At 38.6% G+C, this 22,401-nt stretch overlaps 1 protein-coding gene across 1 annotated transcript; it reads right to left on the bottom strand.

Annotated features, from left to right (window-relative positions):
* Positions 1-802: 802 nt before the first annotated feature.
* tecrl2a (trans-2,3-enoyl-CoA reductase-like 2a) lies at positions 803-9,194 on the bottom strand. The gene is made up of 13 exons (XM_076099198.1): positions 9,129-9,194; positions 6,671-6,721; positions 6,280-6,331; positions 5,595-5,639; positions 3,920-4,023; positions 3,467-3,582; positions 2,195-2,300; positions 1,788-1,860; positions 1,661-1,704; positions 1,516-1,573; positions 1,167-1,255; positions 1,021-1,066; positions 803-930 (listed from the first exon to the last, which is right to left on the bottom strand). The coding sequence occupies exons 1-13, from the start codon at positions 9,150-9,152 to the stop codon at positions 803-805; spliced, it is 936 nt and encodes a 311-aa protein (XP_075955313.1). The 5' UTR covers positions 9,153-9,194.
* Between the last annotated feature and the right edge of the window lie 13,207 nt (positions 9,195-22,401).

Genomic DNA, 22,401 nt, shown 5'->3' with positions numbered 1-22,401 from the left:
AACAACAGCAATTATCACTGATTATTTGATAAGCCCTCTACACATTAATGACAGAAGTTACACTTCTACAGTATCCTTTTCTCTGAAGAACACAATCTGAGATGTATGGTGGCTTAATATTTGCATAATTAAATGTCTGCTTTATCAGTTTACCTCCTGAGAGCTTAAAAGTGATGTTGCACTTTGAATTGGATGCCATGACTTTTAAATTCTAATCTGTTAGATTGCTTGGACAGGCACTTCATTATGACCTAGATTATGTTTTATTTCTTTCACTTAGCCTGAAAAGTTTGTCAGTGCTGTAAGCATTCAAAATTGAAAAGAAGTGGCACAACCTGTAGATGAATAAGTCAACTTGCAATGAGAACTATTCACTTGTTTGAATAAGGGTTGCTAAAATGCTGAGGTGCCATTTTCAACCTTAAGTCACGTCCTGAAAAAGCCAAATATAAAACAACATGGTGTAACCAATGTTAACACAAAATAGTCTATGGCAGCATTGAAGATACAGTATATATATCTAATATCAACTTCAAATCACAATGCCAAATCAAACTCCCATGAAGAAACTAAAACCCATTGTTTCAAATAAACAAATGACCCCAGCTATGTTTAAATACTCCAGTACATTGCTACACTATTATCACTCCCATTTCCACTCCTAGTCCTCAGTTTATAGATATAAAAAACTTGCATAATGCTGGCCTCAGCAGCAGCAAACTTCTTTGTTTTAGTGAAAAACACTTGTGGCGAGTGACTATACACGCGGTATATGCTACAATAGTTCCTGTTTTGATCTCTATCAGAGAATCAGGGGGATAATGGCCATCCGGCGGCTGGGATAGTCCTTGAACTCTCTGCTGTAGGCTCTGTGCTTCCCTTTGGCCCAGATGGTCATCTGAATGAACCCCAGTAATGTGTAAAACGCCACTGGAATACAAACCATTGAAGTATTAAAACAAACACATTTTGGTGCAGTAAGTGGATTTATATCGACAGAACATAATGTGCTGTACATACCTGGCAGACACTGGGTCATAATGGAAAAGCCCACCCAAGCTCCAACCTACGGTATGTGTCAAATAAACAGGCAGGCAGTGAGGTAAACACACAAGTATGGTTGACATTCATTGCCATGATGAATGACTATAAATGCTTTCTATTACCTCATACGTGTAATTTGGACAGGATACAAAGAAAAATAGCCATGTGAAGGGGTTCTTTGTTGGCTCAGGAAACCGTCTGCCACTGGATCCTGAGAAATGGTTTTGTGAAAAATGTATGATTAAGTTAATAATAGAACTTATATAATAACCCATATCCATGTTCCATGATGGATCAACCAAAATAGTGTTGGCATGGAGTACTGAGCAAATTATCAAATGGGAACAAGTGAATGGTTTAAGATGGTTTTAATAATTTTATCACATCTAAACTGATGTATTGGACAATGTCTTCAAAACGTGATGAATTCCTCCTTTAAGTAGTGTGGAAGTAAACAGAATAAAAACTTACCCTCTCCTCTGAGATTATTAAGAGTCAAGTGAATGGAGAAGTTTCCCAGCTCACACATCTGGATCAGAAATAAGCATTTCACACCTTACTGTCATACATGTGCACTTAATGTAAGTTGGTCCTGAGTGAATACCGCTATACGTACCACAAATATGACTAATGCATAGTTGACTTGTAGTTCTCCATATGCTGTGAAGAGAGATAGACTGGTGTTGAAAAGCTGCAGAAAATTGTGTGTGTGTGTGTGTGCGCGCGCGCATGGGTTGACTTACATGGCGGTGTGTAAAGAGGGTGGTTGATATAGTAGGCCAACCAAGCTGAGAAACCCCAGTAATAGACACAATTCTGAGAGAGGAAACAAACAGACGTATGAATATATGAAAAATAAAAAATAAATATGATGTACAATGAACCTGTCAATTGAACTTAACATGTTCTTACTTTGATACAATTTCTATTTTTTAATTACTAAGACAAACAATAGAAGACCTATAGTAACTCTCCTTATCAGGACACTGCACTGAGACTGTTGTGAGCAGCATTCTGTATCAGAGGTTGTCCTGAGGCTAAAATCAGTACCACAACAGCTTGCATGGGACAGGGAAAAGGGGCTACACATTGAGAAAGAGTTGAGCACATTATCAGAGGCTCTTCTTTTCAAGGGTAGTCATGTCCTCACCCTGACTATTGTCCTGAGAGGCATGGTCCCATGGGAGAAACGATGCACAAAGATAGTCTCTATCAACCTCTTCATATAGTGGAAGGTGTGACAGGCAAAGGCTAGTCTGAGAGACAGAGAGGTGAGGATGAGGTAGGAAGTACAAGTATGTACATTTAACTCAGGCGCTTACATTCTTGTTGTAGTGTGCGACTTCACCACACTATTTTATGCAGCAGATTTAAAAGTTGAAATGAGTAAAGATTAAATTCAAATGGTCCATGAGTGACAAAGTGGGTCACTGTTGCAACAACACTTTTGTGATTCAGCAAAGAAAGTGCAACCTACATTAAATAATAGAACACACTGGAATAATAGAAACATGCGCAGCTCGATTCAAGACTACAATATCGAGAATAATTGTAAAAATGACTGAGGAGTTATGATACAGTATAAAAGATGTCAAAACAAACAAAAATGGATGGCAATAGTTAAAACTCCTTTTTTGTAAGGTTTCCTTGAGGTAGGCTACTACAATAAAATGACAAACCCTAAGGGAGAGAGTGTAGATCGATAAGCAAATCAACATGAATAGAAGACATTGTCCAAACCATCCTGTAACAGCAGCATCAAATATAGATTTTTTTTTCAAAAGTCATATTATCTCCTGCCAGTGTACACTGACAGGAGCTAATGCAGTTAGTTGTCAGATGCTGATTTCATTGTACAGAGACCTTTACTCCACAATAGATGTAATTCCATATGTAGTGAAGCATGCAGTAAAAAACACAACATCAAAGACTTAATGAATACTAATTATTCCCCTTTTGAGAATTAGATGAGAAGATTAATAGCAGTTTTATGTCTGTATGATAAATATGAAGCTAGAGAAAGTAGCCAATTAGCTTAGCTTAGCACAACAACTGGAAACAGGGAGAGACAGATACCCTGGCTCTGTGGCTCTATTTAATATGCACAAAAAAGTGTTGCGGTTTTATGCTGGTCATGTACCGGACTAGTTGATGGCTAGCCAGGCTAGCTCTTGATCCTTTTTTCCAATCTTTCTGCTAAGCTTAAGCTACGCTAACCAGCTACAAGAGGGGTATCAATCTTCTCATCTGTCCTGACAAGAAAGTGAATTTGCATATTTTCTAAACACATGGAACTATTCCTTTAAATGTGGTCATTGTTCGAAAAAATTAAATCCAAGTAGACTTGCCTACTGTCTGCAGGTTGAAACCCACAGCCTGTAAAAACCTGCGCTATAGTTGGAAGTATATTTCTTCCACTTACCTGACAACAGGATGAGGACTGGAGGTAAAGGCATACTTGTATGAGTAAATGCATGGGACTCGGAAATAGAAGAGGAGGTAGGTGAGAAGTGGCCCGATGCACTCTGTAAGAAACACCTGGAAACAAGAGCAGATACAAAGTTAACACCATACTATCTTACTACTGTGGAGCCCATATATATATACATATTCTCTCCATGACACTTTCCGGGCTCTATACTCCTTTACTGACATTTTTAAACCTTGAGATATCTTGAACCAATGATGAATCACTTGATTGATATAGTCTTGTCATTACAAACAAGAAATCAGCCAGCTGCTCCCAGAATAAACTACCCCAATATATTATGTCAGCCGACTCTAAGTATATAAACTTGCAGTTCCAGACATTGATCTCTTTGTTCAGCTTTCTCGATACTATTACATCAGTAATATTTGGGTGTACTCTTCCTACCGTGGTCCAACCTAACTGTGGACCAAGATCTCTGAAGTACATCGTGGCAGTAGTCCCAACAGGTAGATTCTGCAAGACTTCCTCGTCTCTGAGTGATTTTTCCTCTAAAAAGAAGGAAGAAAAAAAACCACTGGCAAATATTGTATGTACAAATTCAACTTTAACAGAAATTGTACTATAAATAGTTCTGCTATCCGGTGGAAATCTTTAGTCTTTAGACTATCAAGCTTTGTAGAATTAAGAAATCACCATATTGACAGAATTCCAAAAGTCATACTGAATTTCATTATGAATATGTACATTTAAGCAGTCGAGTGCAAAGCATAGTGGTTTAATAAAGAGTGTTTCTAATGAATGTGTGATCAGTTTTTCAGCACACGTTCTTTCTACCTGCAGCTCACAGGGGCACGGCCGCAGATAATATATTGTGCTAATTGGATGACATTTTTAGAATATCATCAGGGGGGAACTGGCCCAGATGGCTTTTAACCAAAGTCTGTGCTTTTTATTGACAAGATAACCCTCATAGTCCATTCAAAGCCCTGCAACATTACCTACCTCATGTTAGGTCTCTCTTTATGTACTTAATGTGCTGCATTTGCTTTTGCTGTTTTAATTAGGTTAAAATTAATGAAAAAATTATTAACATCAAGCAGTCTACCTTTTATAGTGAAACTAAAGGAAGAACAGACAGTGTATCCACGGTAATGGTGGCTATGTAATGATTCAGGGCGCTTTTTAAGGCTTTTATTCCACTCCAGAGTGAAGGTCATTGCAAATGTTATTGAACATTCTGGGTGATTTCATTTCAAAATCTCCCATTCAGTTGATCACATCTAGGTTTTATTCAAGCTGTCATCAATATTAGGCTTGTGGAGTCATTAGGCCTGAGATTACATTGGATGCATTTTCCGGTTATTTCAGTAGCTTTGCTGGATCTCTGCTGCACTGGTGTACGAAGCTGAACATGTCTCATGACACAAATTGCATCAGTATCACATGACAAAACAGAAGTGCTTTGTCCGATGGGACATATACATTTCTTTAAAAATGCCGTTGAATTTCTGCACCCCTTTTTCACAGTCAACTCTTTATAAACAACAAAAGCATAACTGTCCCTTGTCCATCTGTATTCTAAACTTAATGCCTGTGCTTACTTCAGATTTGCTCTCTAATGATTATTACAGCTGCATAGAAACATGTTTTGTGTTACACAAGACATTTATAGCTGCGTTTTGCAGAAAAAAAAATCGAACATAATTGCTTTTAAGTCAAAGTATAAACACACTAAAGACTATAAACAAGATCTTGGAATCATGATGCTAAATCACATTATGGGACTACAACAGCATCATATTCCCACACAATAGATTGTCCTATCCTGGGGAAAAGTCTACAGACGAAACATAAACTCTACTCTAGTAGCAAGAACACCTCCCCTTTTATTTTGTACAAAGCATCAAACACTGGATGGTAAATACACGAATGCTGTCTGCATTTTACTGATACCACCATGAAGTATTTGTGGCTGATGAAGTCCAAATTGTTCAGTATTAAACATAAATAGCTACCACCCACTGCAATTTGGAGCCTAGTTGCCAAGTGCCGCTTCAATGTTGTTTATGCGACACTAATACAAACAAATATAGTAAATGATCACAATATGGCTACTTACTGGCATCAAGCATCAGGGCCTGTCTTGCTGGATACCAGTGAGGATCTGAGCAGAACAAAGACATGCGCACGAACGCATATACACACACACACACACACACACACACACACACACACACACACACACACACACACACACACACACACACACACACAGATACAGGGTTGGATAGAGCTGGCATTGCACACACAGATTTTGGCCTCAAGCCCAATAATAATTGATCACGACGGAATAACGTTGAGCACTGCTGCTCTGATGGCGTCAGGCTTTGGCAAACATTTGGTGACTTTTCTGACCAGACACACTGGTGACAGAACCACTGCAGGCTTCAGAGGAAGACGTTTTTAAGAAATCGTTTTTAAGAGGGCCTCTCTCTCTCGGGTGGTGTGATATGATATATTGTACGATGATTCACTCAATAGACTGGCAAATTTGTCAATTTTATCTAAGTTATATATTGAAGTTGTAGTTTAGAGTAAATGTGCAATAAAATAAAAAAAAAAAAACAATACAGTAATATATCAATTCAAATTGATATCTCGGATAATGAGCTAACTTTTCAAATCCGGCAAGTTCTTTACAAGATATCTTTACTGTCACTATCAGGGATCAAGATAAAACATAAGGCCAGCAAAAAACAAAAAACACTGAACAATATATTATAGAACTACACATGAACACTCACATGATTTGTGAAAGAGGCTCTTGATGTCTCCTATTGTTGAATGGGGATCCACCTAAACGGGATACCAAATATTAAACCCTTGTTGTGTTATCACTGAAGCCGAAAACTGTTCCAACTCAAATAGTTTTATTTCAAATTCTAGTGGAGATCACAAGGTTTCCAACAATAGCACATATGTCAGGCTGAAATGTGCAGAAATGTATCTCAAATGATGCCAGAAAACATTAATCTGGGGATGGAATATTTCACTCAGTGTAAACGTAATATAGTTTTATTGAGATTTGCAAGCTGATACAGAATATATATTGTCGTAAATTATTTTTCCAACCTTAAGGCTACCTGAGGAGAAACCAAAGGGTAAAAGTGTAGCCATGACAATATGTCAGCATACCTTATCTAAAAAACAAAGCTGCTCTTTGGTCTTGGCATCCAGGACCCTCACCTGAAGAAAACACAAGATGCACCGCCTTTAGAAAGCACAACAGGTAGATTTCACACAAACATTTGAGAGAATTTCATTCACTGAAAATTCAGAATGTGCTAAATAGAATGATGATCTGTATATTCTACATGCCACCTCAGCAACAAAGCCACAGGCAGTAAACGCTTGACTTACTTTCACCTTTCTCTCAGAATAAGTTGTAAAGAGTGGGCCTATCCATTACCAGAAGGCTGGAAATATACGTATGTATGTAAAGAAGTTGATTCTATATACATCTCTATCACACAATATATATATACACCTTTGATGATTTATACAATCACTTTTTCTCATAAGCCACACTTTATCTTCTCTTATAAAACCTCCATATTTTCAAACACAAATATTTAATTAAAAATCTATTAATTTTGTCACTTAAGAACATACACGGTTTGAACTACATGGAACTACATATTGACATATTAACTGACTTTAGATTGCTACTTTTGCAAGAGCAAGCAATAGGGATTGTAGGAAACGTGGTCTCAATTTTAAAAACTCTAAATCAAATCACAGCCCCTATGAATATAATATGGACAATTGAAAAAATAATTGTCCCCTGCATGAAATACTTGTTTCTAAAAGCAATACGATTCCTCACTATTCTCGAATCAACCAAAGAAATATGAATGAAATATGATATTGCTAAGCACAGCTGACACTGTTCTCAGTGGCCCTACTGCCAAGTGTGTCCAGTTTCCCTGACCAAGTACAGTAATCTCAATATGAATGATGAGGCTGTTTGAGTCTGGAAGGAAGAAAGGATTTGTGTTGTCCGGCTGCTCTCTTGCACACATCTTTTTCATCTTAATTAGACCATGTCAGTGGTGACGTACAGCATATGCAAGGAGGATGGTGGGTGGCGGCCCACAATTTGCCCTGAAAGCACTCCATACTGTGCTGCTCAGCAGAGCTGTCCTAGCTAAATTGGTTCCCTTACTGGACAGTGTAATAACCCGCTAATGGATACCTAAAGATTTGCTGAGTGCACGGTTGAGAAAGAGAGAATGAGAATGGGAGAGAAAGAGCTCTATACCATCTGCTGTTTTGCATTGCAAAAAACACAAGTTTGGTAAGTCATTTAATCTTGTGCCAGGAGTTATTTTACAATATTCATTAATTATTTCTTGATTCTGAAAAATACCCTGCAATGCGCCTATAGATTTATAATACGAGTATGACATCTTGTCACTCTTTGCGGTGTGTGTTCATGCTTTGCAGGATCTGAGCACGGCATGCTGACGTCTCAGTAAAGGGCATCCTGGGAGACGGGTTTGTTTTGCTCTCCATCCGCTAACCTTCCCAACTGCATTCTAGAGGCACATGTTGATGCATCTGCGTGTTCCCGGAGAGCATCAAGGGTGTCATTAGGGCTGTGTGCTGTAAAACGGTGTGCACTCGTTTGTGCTGTGCCCTTGTAAATGTGATTATCAGACTCCCTTGGGAACACAGGGCACTGCTGACAGCATATAACATCACAGGTCATACAGAACATGTGTACGTGCTTGTGAGGGTTTTGTGTAGGTGAGGGGGATTTAAAAAATGTTCAAATGCTAAATCCTGAAAAGTTCTTGCCTGTCCACACACGTTCACATTCATTGGAGAGTTCGATGAGAAGATCAGACATGAATGGTATCCATTTTTTCATTTAAAAACTTGTGAGATCAGACTTTGGAAAAATACTGTAAATCTATATCTTAATCTAAATATTTGCTAATTTTGGCATGCAGCCTTTATGTGACAGTTACTGAGAGCATGGCACACATCCCAGAGCATGTTGTAAATGAACTTGAATTGAAAGGCCTCTTGTCTACTTCTCCATTACTAGGCTGCTCATAAGGCCCTGTGAGACAAGACTAAAAGACAATAGATATATCATGAAAAGGGCCCCAGCTCAGCTTTGTTTACTCTGACGCAGAAATGTATCCTAAAGCTGCTGAGCAGAGGGATTGCTCTAATATCATTATAAGTCACGATGTTAGCTCTTCACTGTAAGTATCCCTCCATGTGTTGTCCTCAGTGTCTGATCAGATGAGAGTCAACATGTGGTAGTTTGTCAGCTGGACAGGCATTCATTAACAAAAAACAAAATGATGCTCCGCAAGCAAATGTCTGAGTTTACCTGACAGAACAGTGTTTGCAAAAAAACCCACCTCAATTATAAATGCAACCTTATTAATGATTTCCCAAATTCAGCTTGATCTCCCTACCAAATACTGCTCAAAGTGACTGTCATACTTGAGTGAGGCCTTGTGAAGCAAAGTAAGCTCAAACTTTAAATCATCTATCGGAAAGTGGCAATTAAAAGTTTCAGTTCATTTAAATGCATTCTACGGCACGAAGCTTTATACCTTACATTTAGACTTACCTCAAAAAAGGTGGTCCGGCTCATGGCGGTGGATTATTATTATATCCTCTGTGTACAGGGTGAAAAATGACCTTAAACATCAGTACACAAACACAACACGCACACACAGAAACTCATTCCTCACACACATACAGAAGTAGTTCCTCTCCTATCGAGGACAATCCCTGGACTGACCCCTTATTCTTCCCTGCCTCCTTTCCTCTCTCTCTCTCTCTCTCTCTCTCTCTCTCTCTCTCTCTCTCTCTCTCTCTCTCTCTCTCTCTCTCTCTCGCTCTCTCTCGATAGTGCAGGGACACAGAATCACTAGAGGCACTCCAGAAACCCTGCACATGCTCTCCCCCCTGCTTGTCTTTCCTGCTGCTTCCTGCTGCTTTCTCCTATCTCTTTTTTCTGTTTGTATCTTTGGAGAAAAGCACTTGGCAGAGTCCAACTCAGCTCAAGTAAGCAGATACTTACCTGAAATTGAGGCAGCTGAAGATTGGAAGAACAGTAGATGATAGATGACACAAAAGTTTAAAATCTCTTTCGGAACACTACCCCAATAAAAAAGTGCACTAACACAAGTGTAGCAAATAGATTCCTTGATTAAATCCACTTGTGAAAAATGCAAAAAAACCAAACATTTAATATATTTGTCAATTGCATTAATGTAATCCTGGACCGTGAACCACCTTCATCCTCAGCTGCAGTGCTTAGTTGTGTCAGCAGAAGATGAGCCCACCAGGGCTGGACTGAGCATTAAAATACCCCACACAAGAGAGGTGGAACTACTGGGGGTCAAACTGTACTCCGCATATCTAAAAGGGAAATGTATACTTTGCATAAGCATGCATGAAGTTAAAGTTGCAGTATGCAGTTTATGAAAGACGGTGAACTGCGCTGTAAACAACAAGGACATCAATTTTCTTATATTAACAGGATTACAAGACTGAAGTCTGTGGCTCATGAGAAGGCACTCAGGGAATTTAATGATAAGCTGACCATTAGCGTTTAATAATCCTGTCATGGGAGTCACCTAAAACTTTATAATTTACTTTCTATGGGAATCATGAATACTGCAAATTTGATGGAAATTTGCCGACTAGCATTTGCGATCCATTGTTGTGCAACATGAACCCGATAGCATTCTTCTTTGTTCTTTTGTGCTCAGTTGTTCCTTTAATGTAGTTTTGAGAAGCAGGTGTTTCTAACACACCCAGACATTGTATTTGGACACTCTAGTTCATGTTTTCTTCTGTCTTTGTAAAATTTAAGAAATGGGAGAAAGCCTGCTGGTGTTTTGTGTACCTCAGGGTCGATCACATATCCCATAATTTCTCATTCCAGCGATGACCCTCTGTGTTGGTTTTATTTCTACTGTTTTCTCATGTGTGTAGCGTTTCACCTTGAAAGCGAGCATTTATTAATAGATTGTGTGGGTTTAGCTTTTTTTTTAGCAGGTTTAACAGGAGCTTATTATACTTGCTGTTTGATGCAATGTGTTCAATACATTTTTTGTTTGGACTGAATAAAAGAAGAGGTGGGATTTGTAGCCTACGATTGCACTTGGGATAGATACATAACTGATGGTTCTTCAATGTGAGAGACTACAGTACATTTTCAGTCGCCTCTATCTCCATTTCAGTGCATTTAACTTAAGAAAGGTACAAGCTTTATCAGCTTAATGCACATTTGGACTTTACTTTGAGGCCACCCAAAACAGTGAGGGTGGCAACAAGATGATTGTTACAGTGAAACAACTTTAAGTGTCTGTTCTAAACATAGTGTGTGTGTGTATACACAGCTAGAACCAGGCTGAACCTGTATTGACGGAGTGTTTATGGTCTAATGACTTTATATTAGATGTATTTAGAGCTAAGATATGAGTAGACACTAACAAATGACTGAATTATGAATGATTGAAGCTGTTTTGTCTCAGAGACAAAGTGCTGTTTTCAGCTGTCATACACAGCCTTGATGAGAAATGTCTTCAAGTTGCATTTCATGTTTTTATTACCTGCGTGGTGAGGTTTTCTTTTAGCCTATTTTGCCCTCGAGTCTTTCACCTCTGCTTGCTCAGCTGTATTTTCTCCCCTTCAAAAGTGGATTCATACCATGAAAATCAAGTTGAGCATGTATTCATTCTGTCGTTGTGCTGCCTGAGGGGATTCAATTTGTGGGGAAAAGGGTAGATACGGAGCTGGACGGAAGCCTGAAGGCCTCAGGCAAATGTAAAGCAGGCAGGATACCGTGAAAAATGAGTCGGAGAGACTGACAGCAAGGAGACATGTGTTGGTGAATGTAGACATTGTCAGGATAGAGGAGGAAGATTCCTTGGATACATCTCTGTGACATATGTATGTGAGAGAAAGGAAGGCAAAACATCCAGACATTTTAATCCTCTTGTGCAGCCTCAACTAAAAATACCTCAATGACAAACAGCAGCATTATGCAATTTCAAACAGCAAAAAGATATCTTTCTGTGGACTCTGTGTGAAATGAATCAACATTATATTTCAGGCGCACTTGTAAATTAGAGACCATACCCTTTTAAAATGAGACCTCTTTGAAAAAGCATGATAGCAGTTAATTGGTACACGTAGCTGTAGCTTTGTGGCGCTTTGATGCATGACAAATGACTTCGAAATGGCATGGCTAAGGTAGCTACCTGGATTCTATGATAATACACGTTGTACTTCTAATTATAGCAGATATTAATAATAGATTGATCCAAGAAAGCTTTTGCTTTGCTTTTGCAACTGAGTCGTTAATGAAATAAGCTACTGTATGTTAACTCTTTCAGGACACTCGCACCTGAGCGACTGCTAAAGGAATGTCGATTCTGACTGTCTGGCTATGATTAAATCTATGCAGTGTCCTGTTTGATCGTTTGTCTCACACCACCATCAGGTCAAAGTTAAGTTGACCAACGTTTCCTTCTATGACAAGGTATCTGGAATGAGCCCTGACCTTTCCTCCAGCAACACAATCATGACAAATATCAAAATCCAACAGGCAGCCTATCATAAAACCTGTTGAACACATTTAGGCTTCCCAGAGGATCAAACATGTCCATTTCAGATTCCATGTGCGTTCCTTGCATGGCGTGAGAGTGTCAGGTAAATCTATACAGTAATGGAGGTTAACTCCAGATACAAAACATATTGGATACTCCTCCACCCTCTGACGTGCTCACAGGTTTCCACCCTGTAGGTTGACACTGTCCTCTGCTGGTCAGTAGGACCATTACCACTGATCATTATCTACCACTGTATACTTCCAATTTGCCATCACATAAAAGCTTAAGCCACTAAGCTAATGACCAAGTACTGGGATGATTCATTTTTGGGTTGCTTTCAAGCCAAATGCATAAATCTTTACAATAAAGTCACCGCAATCAGGTCTTTGCCTTTTTATTGTCAGTTTTTGGTATTTTTAAATATGCAATTCAATCAGCAGGGATTTAGTGATCTTTAAAGACTGTTGTGTCCTTTAATATAGTTGAAATGTAATATTCTTATAGCTTTGTGGATTAATAACTTTGTAAATGAGGAGAACCTTTTAGGGAAACATTTGTGTGACCCAGCCTTAATGTTTCTCAGCAGTTTACAGCTCAGTTGCCTTCTATGAGCAGAAGTTGCAGTCAACAGCCAGGGCATTTCGCCTGCTGGTCCGGTGGGTCATTATTGACTTTCCCCTCAGCCTGCATCGCCATCTTACCTCTGTGGATGCCATCTCATTGTAGTTTGGGAGGCCCTCGAAATGAGCAACCCACAGTATGGTATCATGATGTGGAGTTTGGAAAAAAAGAGGACTGGAAGCTATGACTAAATACAATCTGCACACAGCAGGGTAAAGGGGTGTGATATTGGCTGGCGGGATGTCTCCTTTCACTTTCCCTGCCGAGATCTGAGGCTATTCAGGAAGAATCTGTCTGTAAAGTACATATAGGACATACTTATCTGTTAGCCCCTGAAGTTAAATGTAGGGGAGACTGTTGTGATGCTTGAAGAAAATGCACTGTGTATGAGACGTGTGTGTGCATTGATGTTTACGTACAAGGTATTACAGAGTGGAAACCTTTTAAGTGTTTTACATTTATTCGTCAAGGGTTCATGAAGGCACCACTCTAATTTCCAAACGGTGCAACTGCACCATGGGCTTGCCACCATGGAGACTAATCAAATTAGGGACTTACTATCTCAATAGACCTCCTAATGTGCACAACCAATGCACTCAATATAAAAACCCTGATTCAGCACAGACACACAACTATTGCCATCTGCCTATGGCTAAGCGCACCTTTATGAACCAAAGTAGTCTTTTTGATGTAGCTGTTTCTGTCACTATTAAATGTATGGCAAAGGAAAAAAGAAGATATTTAAATAGAAATCATATCCTTACATCCACATCATTAACTCCCCTCTCCTCCCTTAATAATTATAGTCTTACAAGTTTCAATTTGTATTCCCAGGAAAACATTAATAATTAAAAATCTGTAACTTATTCCTTAACTGGATTGCAGTCCACCCACTTTGTGACATAGAAAGGTGAGAGGCCCAGCAGCAGTTCTCCCACCTGGTCCCCATGTGAGCTTCATATGCCAGTGCTTGAAGGGTTACAGAGGCATGGACTGGAATACAAATAAACACGGTAGTTGCCATGCCTGATGTGTAACAGTCTGTATCGCATTAAAACTGGTGCAAACTTTAAGTCATTTATTTATAAATTGTATTGTCCAACAATTTAGCTGTTCAACCTCTTTACACTGCAGTGTGCCTGCTGCAAATTGCAATCTATAAAGTAATCTACAGTAGAGAGACTATATATTAGTCTTGTATGGTCCACTGCACATTATTTGATCGTGTTCTCAAGTACAAATTGTGTTTCTCCAGTAGGGGGAGATGGTAACCTAGCACTAGCCAATACAGGTGTCCTGCAGAATCAGTTATTGGATACACCAGGGATCTCTTAAATTCTTAAATTGCTCTCTTTCATGTATTTCTGTTTGATCATCTTTCATAAAGTCTCTAACTCGCGAGGTCGACTATTCTGCCAACCTTTTTCTTCTGTTCTTAATGTTTAGATTGAGTAAAGTGGACTGAAGTGAAATGTCTGCAGCAGGTGAAAGTGAATTTGATCAGGATGAGACTTGATTATTACTAGAGGAGAATTTCCACTTTGGCTACTATGAACCAAGTATACCGAAGAGTAATGACTACATTGCATCATCACACAAAATACAAGTGAGTAATATCAAAAGAAAATATACCAAGAGAGAATAATACATGATGAAATAAATTAGACAATTATGCCTTGTTTTTATCAATTTTTTGTATAGTAATTACTAATGTCTGTCTTAGAAGGAATGTGATATGTGGGTATTAGAATAAAGATGCAAAACAGTCAAGTATGAAGTGTAAACATTGTAGTTTTCACTCCATCAATGCATACATTAGTAATGCATAAATAAGGAGGTAAAATAAAAAAATCAAGAATATCTATCATCGAAGGAGTTTGGATTATATGTCGAATTGAAGTAGAACATTTTGAAAGTTTTTTAATATTTTCTTGTTTCCACAGCGTAGCGTAATACTTCTGTTTAGAATTCTTTCTCCACGTCGCCAGTGAAGAAATAAATGAAGTGGCAAGACACTAATGTAATCATAAAAGCAACCTTTCATTCAAGTTTTTAGAAAGCTAATGGGTTGTTAAAAAGAAATCTGTGAAATACCCTTAATCAAAATCCATTTGCATGGAAAATATCAATGCAAGTCAATCCCTGCAATGTCAGAGTGATTCATTTGTGTTCAGTCTGCAAAACATATCGCAGATGAAAATAATTAAAGTACCCTGATCCAACACCATCTAATGCAGACTAAATCAATTCCATATCAGCCAAAAACGTATTGGTTCTTGCAGAATACACACACGAACCTGAGCTAATCTGACCTGATCTAACAATAAGTAAGAGGTGATGCAGAGGTCATTATTTAATATGTTTGATATTTTGCAAAAATCACTGCTAGCTGCTGCTTTACGTTTGCTCATTCACTGTATATGCATTGTTTTTGATAACATTTGACTCCATCAAATGTGCAAAATAAAAAACATACTCTCTAATATTATAAATAATCACCAGGAGAAGGTTGCACTGGGTAAACAATAGAGTCTGCGACGATATTGTCTGTTGCTCACTGAAGTCTGCATCAGAACAAAGACAAAGTAAATGTTTCCCCACATTAACTGCAGATATGAGGCTTGCATAAGGAGGGATGTTATCGCTGCTTTTTGTTGTCTTGTCAGAGCTACAGGGAAAAGATATTACTATTGCTGCGCAAGAGATCCCAAGTAATCAGTCGACATATTACGACGTGTCACTGCAAACTCACACATCATTGTTTTCATTTGTTTTACTCCCGTAATGTCATCTTCATTTTCCAGACACATGGTAGAATAATCAGTTGCAGTGGCAGCCATTATAAACCTTTTATTGCAGCCCCCAGACTGTGGAGGAGAAGAACCAGCGTAACCCCCCCCCCCCCCCCCCCACCACTGACAATCCTCAAATCTGGCAAGAGAGTCCATCTTCATCCTTTTGTTTCTGCTTTTTTATGATCATGTGATTTTGTCTGTGATTTGTGTGGGGCCTATGTGTCTTCACTGTGTATACACACAACCTCGGTCACGTGTTGCTTTGTAGTGTATTTACTTATTTAGACATTGCAGCGGATTCTTGCAGGAGTATTGTAGAATGGATTTCAGTACACATCTATGTGTGTTCGTTGATTATGTGGATGCTGAAGAATCTATAGGACAAAGCACCTGACAGCCTCTGGACCCCAGGATCATTGCTCCTTTGACTGAGTAATGAACTTGCTTTGGATAAAATGGAGATGATCTCCAGAATGGCTACATACAGGGGATAGAGGTTGTGTTAAGTCCCATTCTTTACCATTTGGATTGTTCATACATTGCAATGGGGACGACCGTGGCTCACTGGGTTAAGAGGGTTGTCTGGTTAACGGTTCGATCCTTGACTGGGACGTGTCACGTGTCGTAGTGTCCCTGAGCAAGACACTGAACCCCCGGCTCTCCGGGCGCCTATCATTGGCAGCCCACTGCTCCCTATATACAGGGATGGGTCAAATGCAGAAGGCAAATTTCGTGTATGTTTATATGACAATAAAAATGGTTTCTTTATTATTTGGAAAATTTGCTTATATGTTCGGTTGCATTTTTTGTAAGATTTATTTGAATATATAATTTACACCGTCCAATATAAATCAACAGCTTATAAATTCAGTCTCTAGCTCACAGTGAAAGACCTATCTCAGAACATTGTCACTATTTACCTATACTTAGTACAAGACTACAAACTGTATTTATTTCCAGGAAACTTCCTAGACTTCCTAGGACTAACCTACCAATGGTATTAATGCATTTTCAGAGCTCTTGCCATGCTGTCAAGAATACAGCGGTGTGGTACTGAATGCTTGATTTATTTATTTGGTCTTGATTTATTCCAAACAATTTCTGCTTGAGATAAAATCTAATCATATTATCTTTAATAAGTGTACACTAGACAGAAGAGAGCAGAAGATGAGAGACGGAAGAGCCAGAAATCCAGCACTTCAATGTCTAGGCTGTTTTCTTTCCCAGTATTTGTGCTTGGAGCCAGTCAAGTGACTGTATCAGTGCAAGTGAAGCACTTCATGTCAAACAGCAGCTACGGCAGCGTAAACAGCATTATCTACACTCCTTCATGTTTATCCTTAATAATTCCAATTTCAGTAAAAATAAATATGATTTTTACCGTACAAAGTGATCATAATATGTATGTGTGGGTTTGATAGAATTCTGACTTTGTTTTGGGGGATTTTCTCTTCATTTTATTAAGCATTTTCAACCGTTCAACAATGGAGCTCCACTCCATTTTCAAGCAAAAGAAAGTAAATGACAAAACTGTATTGCCAGTAAGTATTACCACTTTTACTACTTTAACTACAATTTTCATAGAGCTCTGGGGTAATATTAACTTGCTAGCTTGCCTGAGTCTGGTTAGTGGTCTGTGACTTTCACTTTATAAGCCAAGACAACTACCAGGAATTTATAGATACAGCAGTTCCTTAATTACCTTTACAGGTACTAGCCATGTGTGCATGTCATATTACTGGGATGAGTTTAAATTATTCAACAGGACTAAAATGATCTGTGACATCTGCAGCAGCAAGACAGATATTGTTTCTGATTTCTAGGCAGAGCTGAGATCAGTATGTCAGTCAATGAGTCTACTTTTTGCACATGCCAATCTGAAGGGGAGACACATTAGCTCTGACCTTGTGGTGTGGTGGCACAATGGGTTTTTTGTCGGACTCTTTGTCTGCAGCTTTTACAAGATTTGAGTCAATAACAATAAACCTATTATGCCTGCTTTCCTTCTTCTTGTGAGCTGTTCTCCCTTGAACCAATAACTACAGCCTACACTGGTAAAGTAAAAATGAGGTTTTGGTCAATTGTTACATTGACAACTGTAATTCTTACTGTAACTAGGACTCTCTGAAGTACCTCCATGTAGAGATACGCAATAACAATGATTAGCTCTACTGGTAGTGTGTAATCACTAAAACGTAGTGTACAGGAGTTCAATAGATATTGTTTTGTTGTTGCTGTTCTCATGTTGTTTTCATTCTCTAAATTATTAAAGGTTCAATGGAAACTTTAATCAGTAATTGAAATCACCAACAGAAAAAAAAAATATGTAGAGAAATGCTCAGACCATTAAACCACAGATTCTGATAAGTTTGTTGCTGAGGTATATTCTGGCTGAATCAAATCCAATACACAACAATAATTACATTATGTAAAACAGCTGTATGATTGCGTGCATAATTGATGTATACTTACAGTAAGAGCTGCATGACAAGAAATAAGTATTCATTTGACATCATAGTACTACTAACATTGTTAATATTATCGCATCCCATTTCCTCTATTCCAGTCAAAGCAACTGAGAAAGCAGTCTACGCTACAAAACACCTCAACTCAAGTCTCAACTGGGGCCTTTTAGTTTGAAGTTTGTATGCTCTTCCTGTATCTGCATGGCTTCCCCCTCAGGTGCTCCAGTCCAAAGACATGTTGGTTAGGTGAGTTTCTGGTGTGTCCATGTAAATGTAAGAGTTGTCTATCTATATGTGTCAGCCATGAGATAGAATGCTGATTTTTCCAGACTGTTCCCTACCTCTCCCAATTATCATGTTGAGGGCAAGTGGGTTAGACTAAATATATGTAGATGAATGAATCAATAGGCTCAGTATAGTGACATGTTTCACATGATAACCAGTAGAGCTGACTGTTTGCACTCTAAAATGATTTCTTAAACCAGCAATGATTGTTTTTTTTTGGCCCCTTTGGGGCAATATAACAACCTATAAACACAGTCTGACATAATATCACCTCACAAAGGGATTGTGATGAATTCATTTGGACTCATGTTTTAATGAGCTGGAAGATGATACAATGCTTTGCACAGCTGAGGGAATCGCACACTATGCATTTGATCCATAACCTACAAATACATATTGACTAGTGAAGCTGTAAACCTTTATAAATATATCAATTTAAAGCGTTTCAACTTAATAATTCATGTCTTTGAAACAATTAGCTTTTAGTACCTATCAATATCTAATCAGTGCAGGAAGTATCGACATCTTTAATCTTCTGTTGAGGTGATATTATGTGTATGTCACTGCAAATCTGAACATATTACTCCAGAGCTTCATTCAAGTCATTAGCTCCCAGTGCAAATCCGAATCAACGTATTTAATGCACTTTTTGACTATAAACATGTTTATTAACGTGTGGAAAGCTCTGGATGCTTTGGGTTGCTGCCTTTGTGTCTTCCTCCACCTGCCTGCTTTATAGAACCAAGGGAGTATTTCCTTCGACTTCTTCTTTTTCCCTTCAGGCTCTGCTGCTGTTGGTTGCTCTGTAACAATCTCTGCAGAGAAGACCTTCTCTCTGGCTTCTGCTTTCTTCTACTGCAGACACATCTTCAGCTCCTTTGACTTTCCTTTCTTCTCTTTTGATGGGAATGTTAAGGTTATATAGAGTCCATTCTCCAGGTTTGGTGTCTGCAGCAATGCACACAGTAGGCTTGAGAAGGTTTATGATCTCTGTGGCTATGAGGCTGCCAGGCCACCAAGGCAATCTCAACATCCTCCATCAGACCCATAGTCAGCCAGGTGTGAGGAGGAGCCTCCCCTAGCGTGACTTTCAATGGCTGGCACTGTTCCCAGATCAGTTTGATTCCTTGCTATGGGTCCTCAAGGTATTTGAGGTTTTGGAGGAAGATAGTTTTTTCGTCTTTCTTTCATGCTCTCTGGAACAAACTGGCTGATGACCTGAGATTTGTCACAACTGTGTCTACATTCAGAGACAAACTGATTTTTTGTCTGTTCTCTCAGGGTTATGATTAGTTACTGCATTCTGTTTGTGTGTCAGTGGCAGTTGTGGCCCATTCAAACCAAAGGGGCCAGCCATGGGGCCAGCTTTTATTTCAGAGGGGACTGACTATTCAACTGAAGGAATAGTTTAACATTCAATACTACTCATATGTCTGAACATCATGTATGAAGATAGAGCCAGGCAATTAGCTTAGAATAAAGAAAATCAGCTAATGTTAGATCTATGTACATACACAGCAAAAATGGACATAACATGGTCAATTTTAGGGTATCCAGGAAATTGCACAGGACATGGGAAATATAGTCATTTATGTATCAATTATACATAAATAGGCAAATCTGTTTAAAATATGTGAAAAATGTTTTCATTCGATTTAATTTTGAGACTACAGCCTACAGTAGATACTGCAATGTACACAAGCATGGCCGCTGGGGACTCCTTTCAAAAGAAAGATGATCCTGTTGATCCATGAAAGGTACAATACCAATGCAAGAGACAGAAACCTCTCCTGGAAGACATAAAGCAGTATATTTATTACCAACACGATGTCATTTTATGCTGTTCTATCAACATTTGCCATTTCGAGAGACTTCATTTGGATAAACAATAATGTATTACACATGCACAATAAATGAATAGTGAAAAGTCTGTGGCGATTGGACTCCATCGTGAAGTAGTATAATAGAGGGGTAGGGATGCTGAGGTCAGATAAGGCATAATCCCCCTGGAGGACACTGGTGGTGGTGGTCATGAAGGGAGTTTCTGCAATCCGATGATGAATGAGGAGAATGACTGTGATGCCGACTGGAGGTGAGTGGGTTGGAGGAGGGTCGCATTCGATTGTGCTGCAACGACAACTGACAGCAGCAGGGAGAACGTTTTTAAAGTTTGACAGCAACGATGTGATTGGCTTAAGGAAATTGCAAAATCTGGTTGGTTAACTGGTGAACGCCCACAATCAGCTGATAGAATAGTCACAGGGAGAGAGACAGAGACTATGAAAGAAAAGAAGTGTAAAGAGAGTCTTCCTGACTGAACTTAAGCTAAGCTTCATAAAAAGGTTTGATACCTCATGAATCTGTCTTTATTACAGTGGGACAGGATTAGAAACAAAGACAACAGGATGGATGCTAACACTCAGATTACACACATCTAAATATAAATGAACACATTCATCAGTTCATCAGTTTGTGATCTTACAGGGTTAAGAGCCCAGACTAAATAGGTGAGTTCATCTTGGACCTGGTTCACAATTTAAAAAAAACTAAGATTACCAGGGTGATTAGAGGAACAATGAACCTTTATGAAACCTGCAAAAAAAATTATTATTTATGTCCATTCATAAATTCCACATCCTCACTGAACCTGCCTCACACAGAGGATTTACATTAGAATACTATGCATAACTTGTATTTAACAGGAACGTACCTCACCGAGATTAATCTGTGTTACAGGGGTGTCATGGCCAACTAGCAGCAGAACAGAAGACAGAACATAGAGATTCTGAATTATTGCATCACAGACTTAATATAGAATATGTACACTTTAAATAGAGTAATCAATAAACAGTAAAGTTGCAGAAACCCAAAACAATGAGCTAAATGACAGAGCTGAGGAAACTGCAAAGTCTGGTAATATTTATCTGTGGTTTTGACATTACTCATAATCATTTTTCCATTGTTAATATAGACATATTGATTAGCGCAGTATTAACTAAATACATCAAATGGTTAAATAGAGATCATTAAACAGTTTTGAGCTGTTTTCAAATGTTCCTGAAGGGATCCCTGCCAATTTCTGCTCAATAACAGGTGCAACTTAATGACAGCCTGTTCAAACAGCAGGATATTCTTCATTCTTTTCAGAACAAGGCGCAGATGTGTGGCTGCTCATGCTGATAGCAAGTTTTTAGCAAGCTGTACAATATCATAAAATACCATGTGAAGCAAATAACAGCACTAATCTGTATATGCCATAGATGTAAACAACAGCTATCACTTCAAATAGTGAAATGAAAAAATGAAATGAAAATGAAAGAAAAACAGAAACCATATTTGAAAAGTCAGTACAGTAATAATTAAATTAATTTTAATCAAATGCATATATTTTTCAGTCACTCAGGCTTTAAAAAAAATTAAATAAAAATGTTAACAGAGTCAGCCAACAAAATGCATCAGAATGCTCAGTGGGACTTTGAGATATGATCAAATCCAAGACTTTGACCTATGGGCTTACCATGCATGTTAGCAGGCCATGAGATCCTCTGACTGCCTTGTTAACAGAGCAACCTGGGAGGAAATCTATAGGTGTTAAACTGCAAGAAAATAATCAAAATGAGGAAATAGAAACGGCCTTCCGGGTAATAAACCGCTGCATGTGGTAAAGGTCAGAATCAGGTGAGCAGGAAAATGGAACAGCAAAGACGGAAATGGGAAAACCCACTGGCACAAGATGTTCAGGCACACAGAGAGCAGAAACTGAAAACTAGTCATTATGTCAAGCAAATAGAAAGGTAACAGAGAGCTGAGAGAGAGCTACTTATGGAAGCAGATTTGGAGAAAGAGTGAAGCACATGTGAAGGCAGAGAAAGAGGCGACAAGAGACATCAGATAACAAGAGTATCGTATAAGATAACTTCAGAATTATTTTAGAGGAGAAACACAATGATGCTGAAGCGATAAGACAAGGCAAGACAAGGACAACGTATTGAAGAAAAAGACAATTCCCAGATACAATTTGTTAATTGTTCACAGAGGAGATTGTAGTGGAGAGTAAAGAACAACTGAGAAACAATTGAAGGAAAAACTGGATGAATTTAAAATAGAAG

Source organism: Anarhichas minor, unplaced genomic scaffold (genome assembly GCF_050575085.1).
Source record: "Anarhichas minor isolate MPS153535 unplaced genomic scaffold, ASM5057508v1 ptg000001l, whole genome shotgun sequence".
NCBI classification, from domain to species: Eukaryota; Metazoa; Chordata; class Actinopteri; order Perciformes; family Anarhichadidae; genus Anarhichas; species Anarhichas minor.
This window is presented reverse-complemented; position numbering and strand designations above follow the sequence as displayed.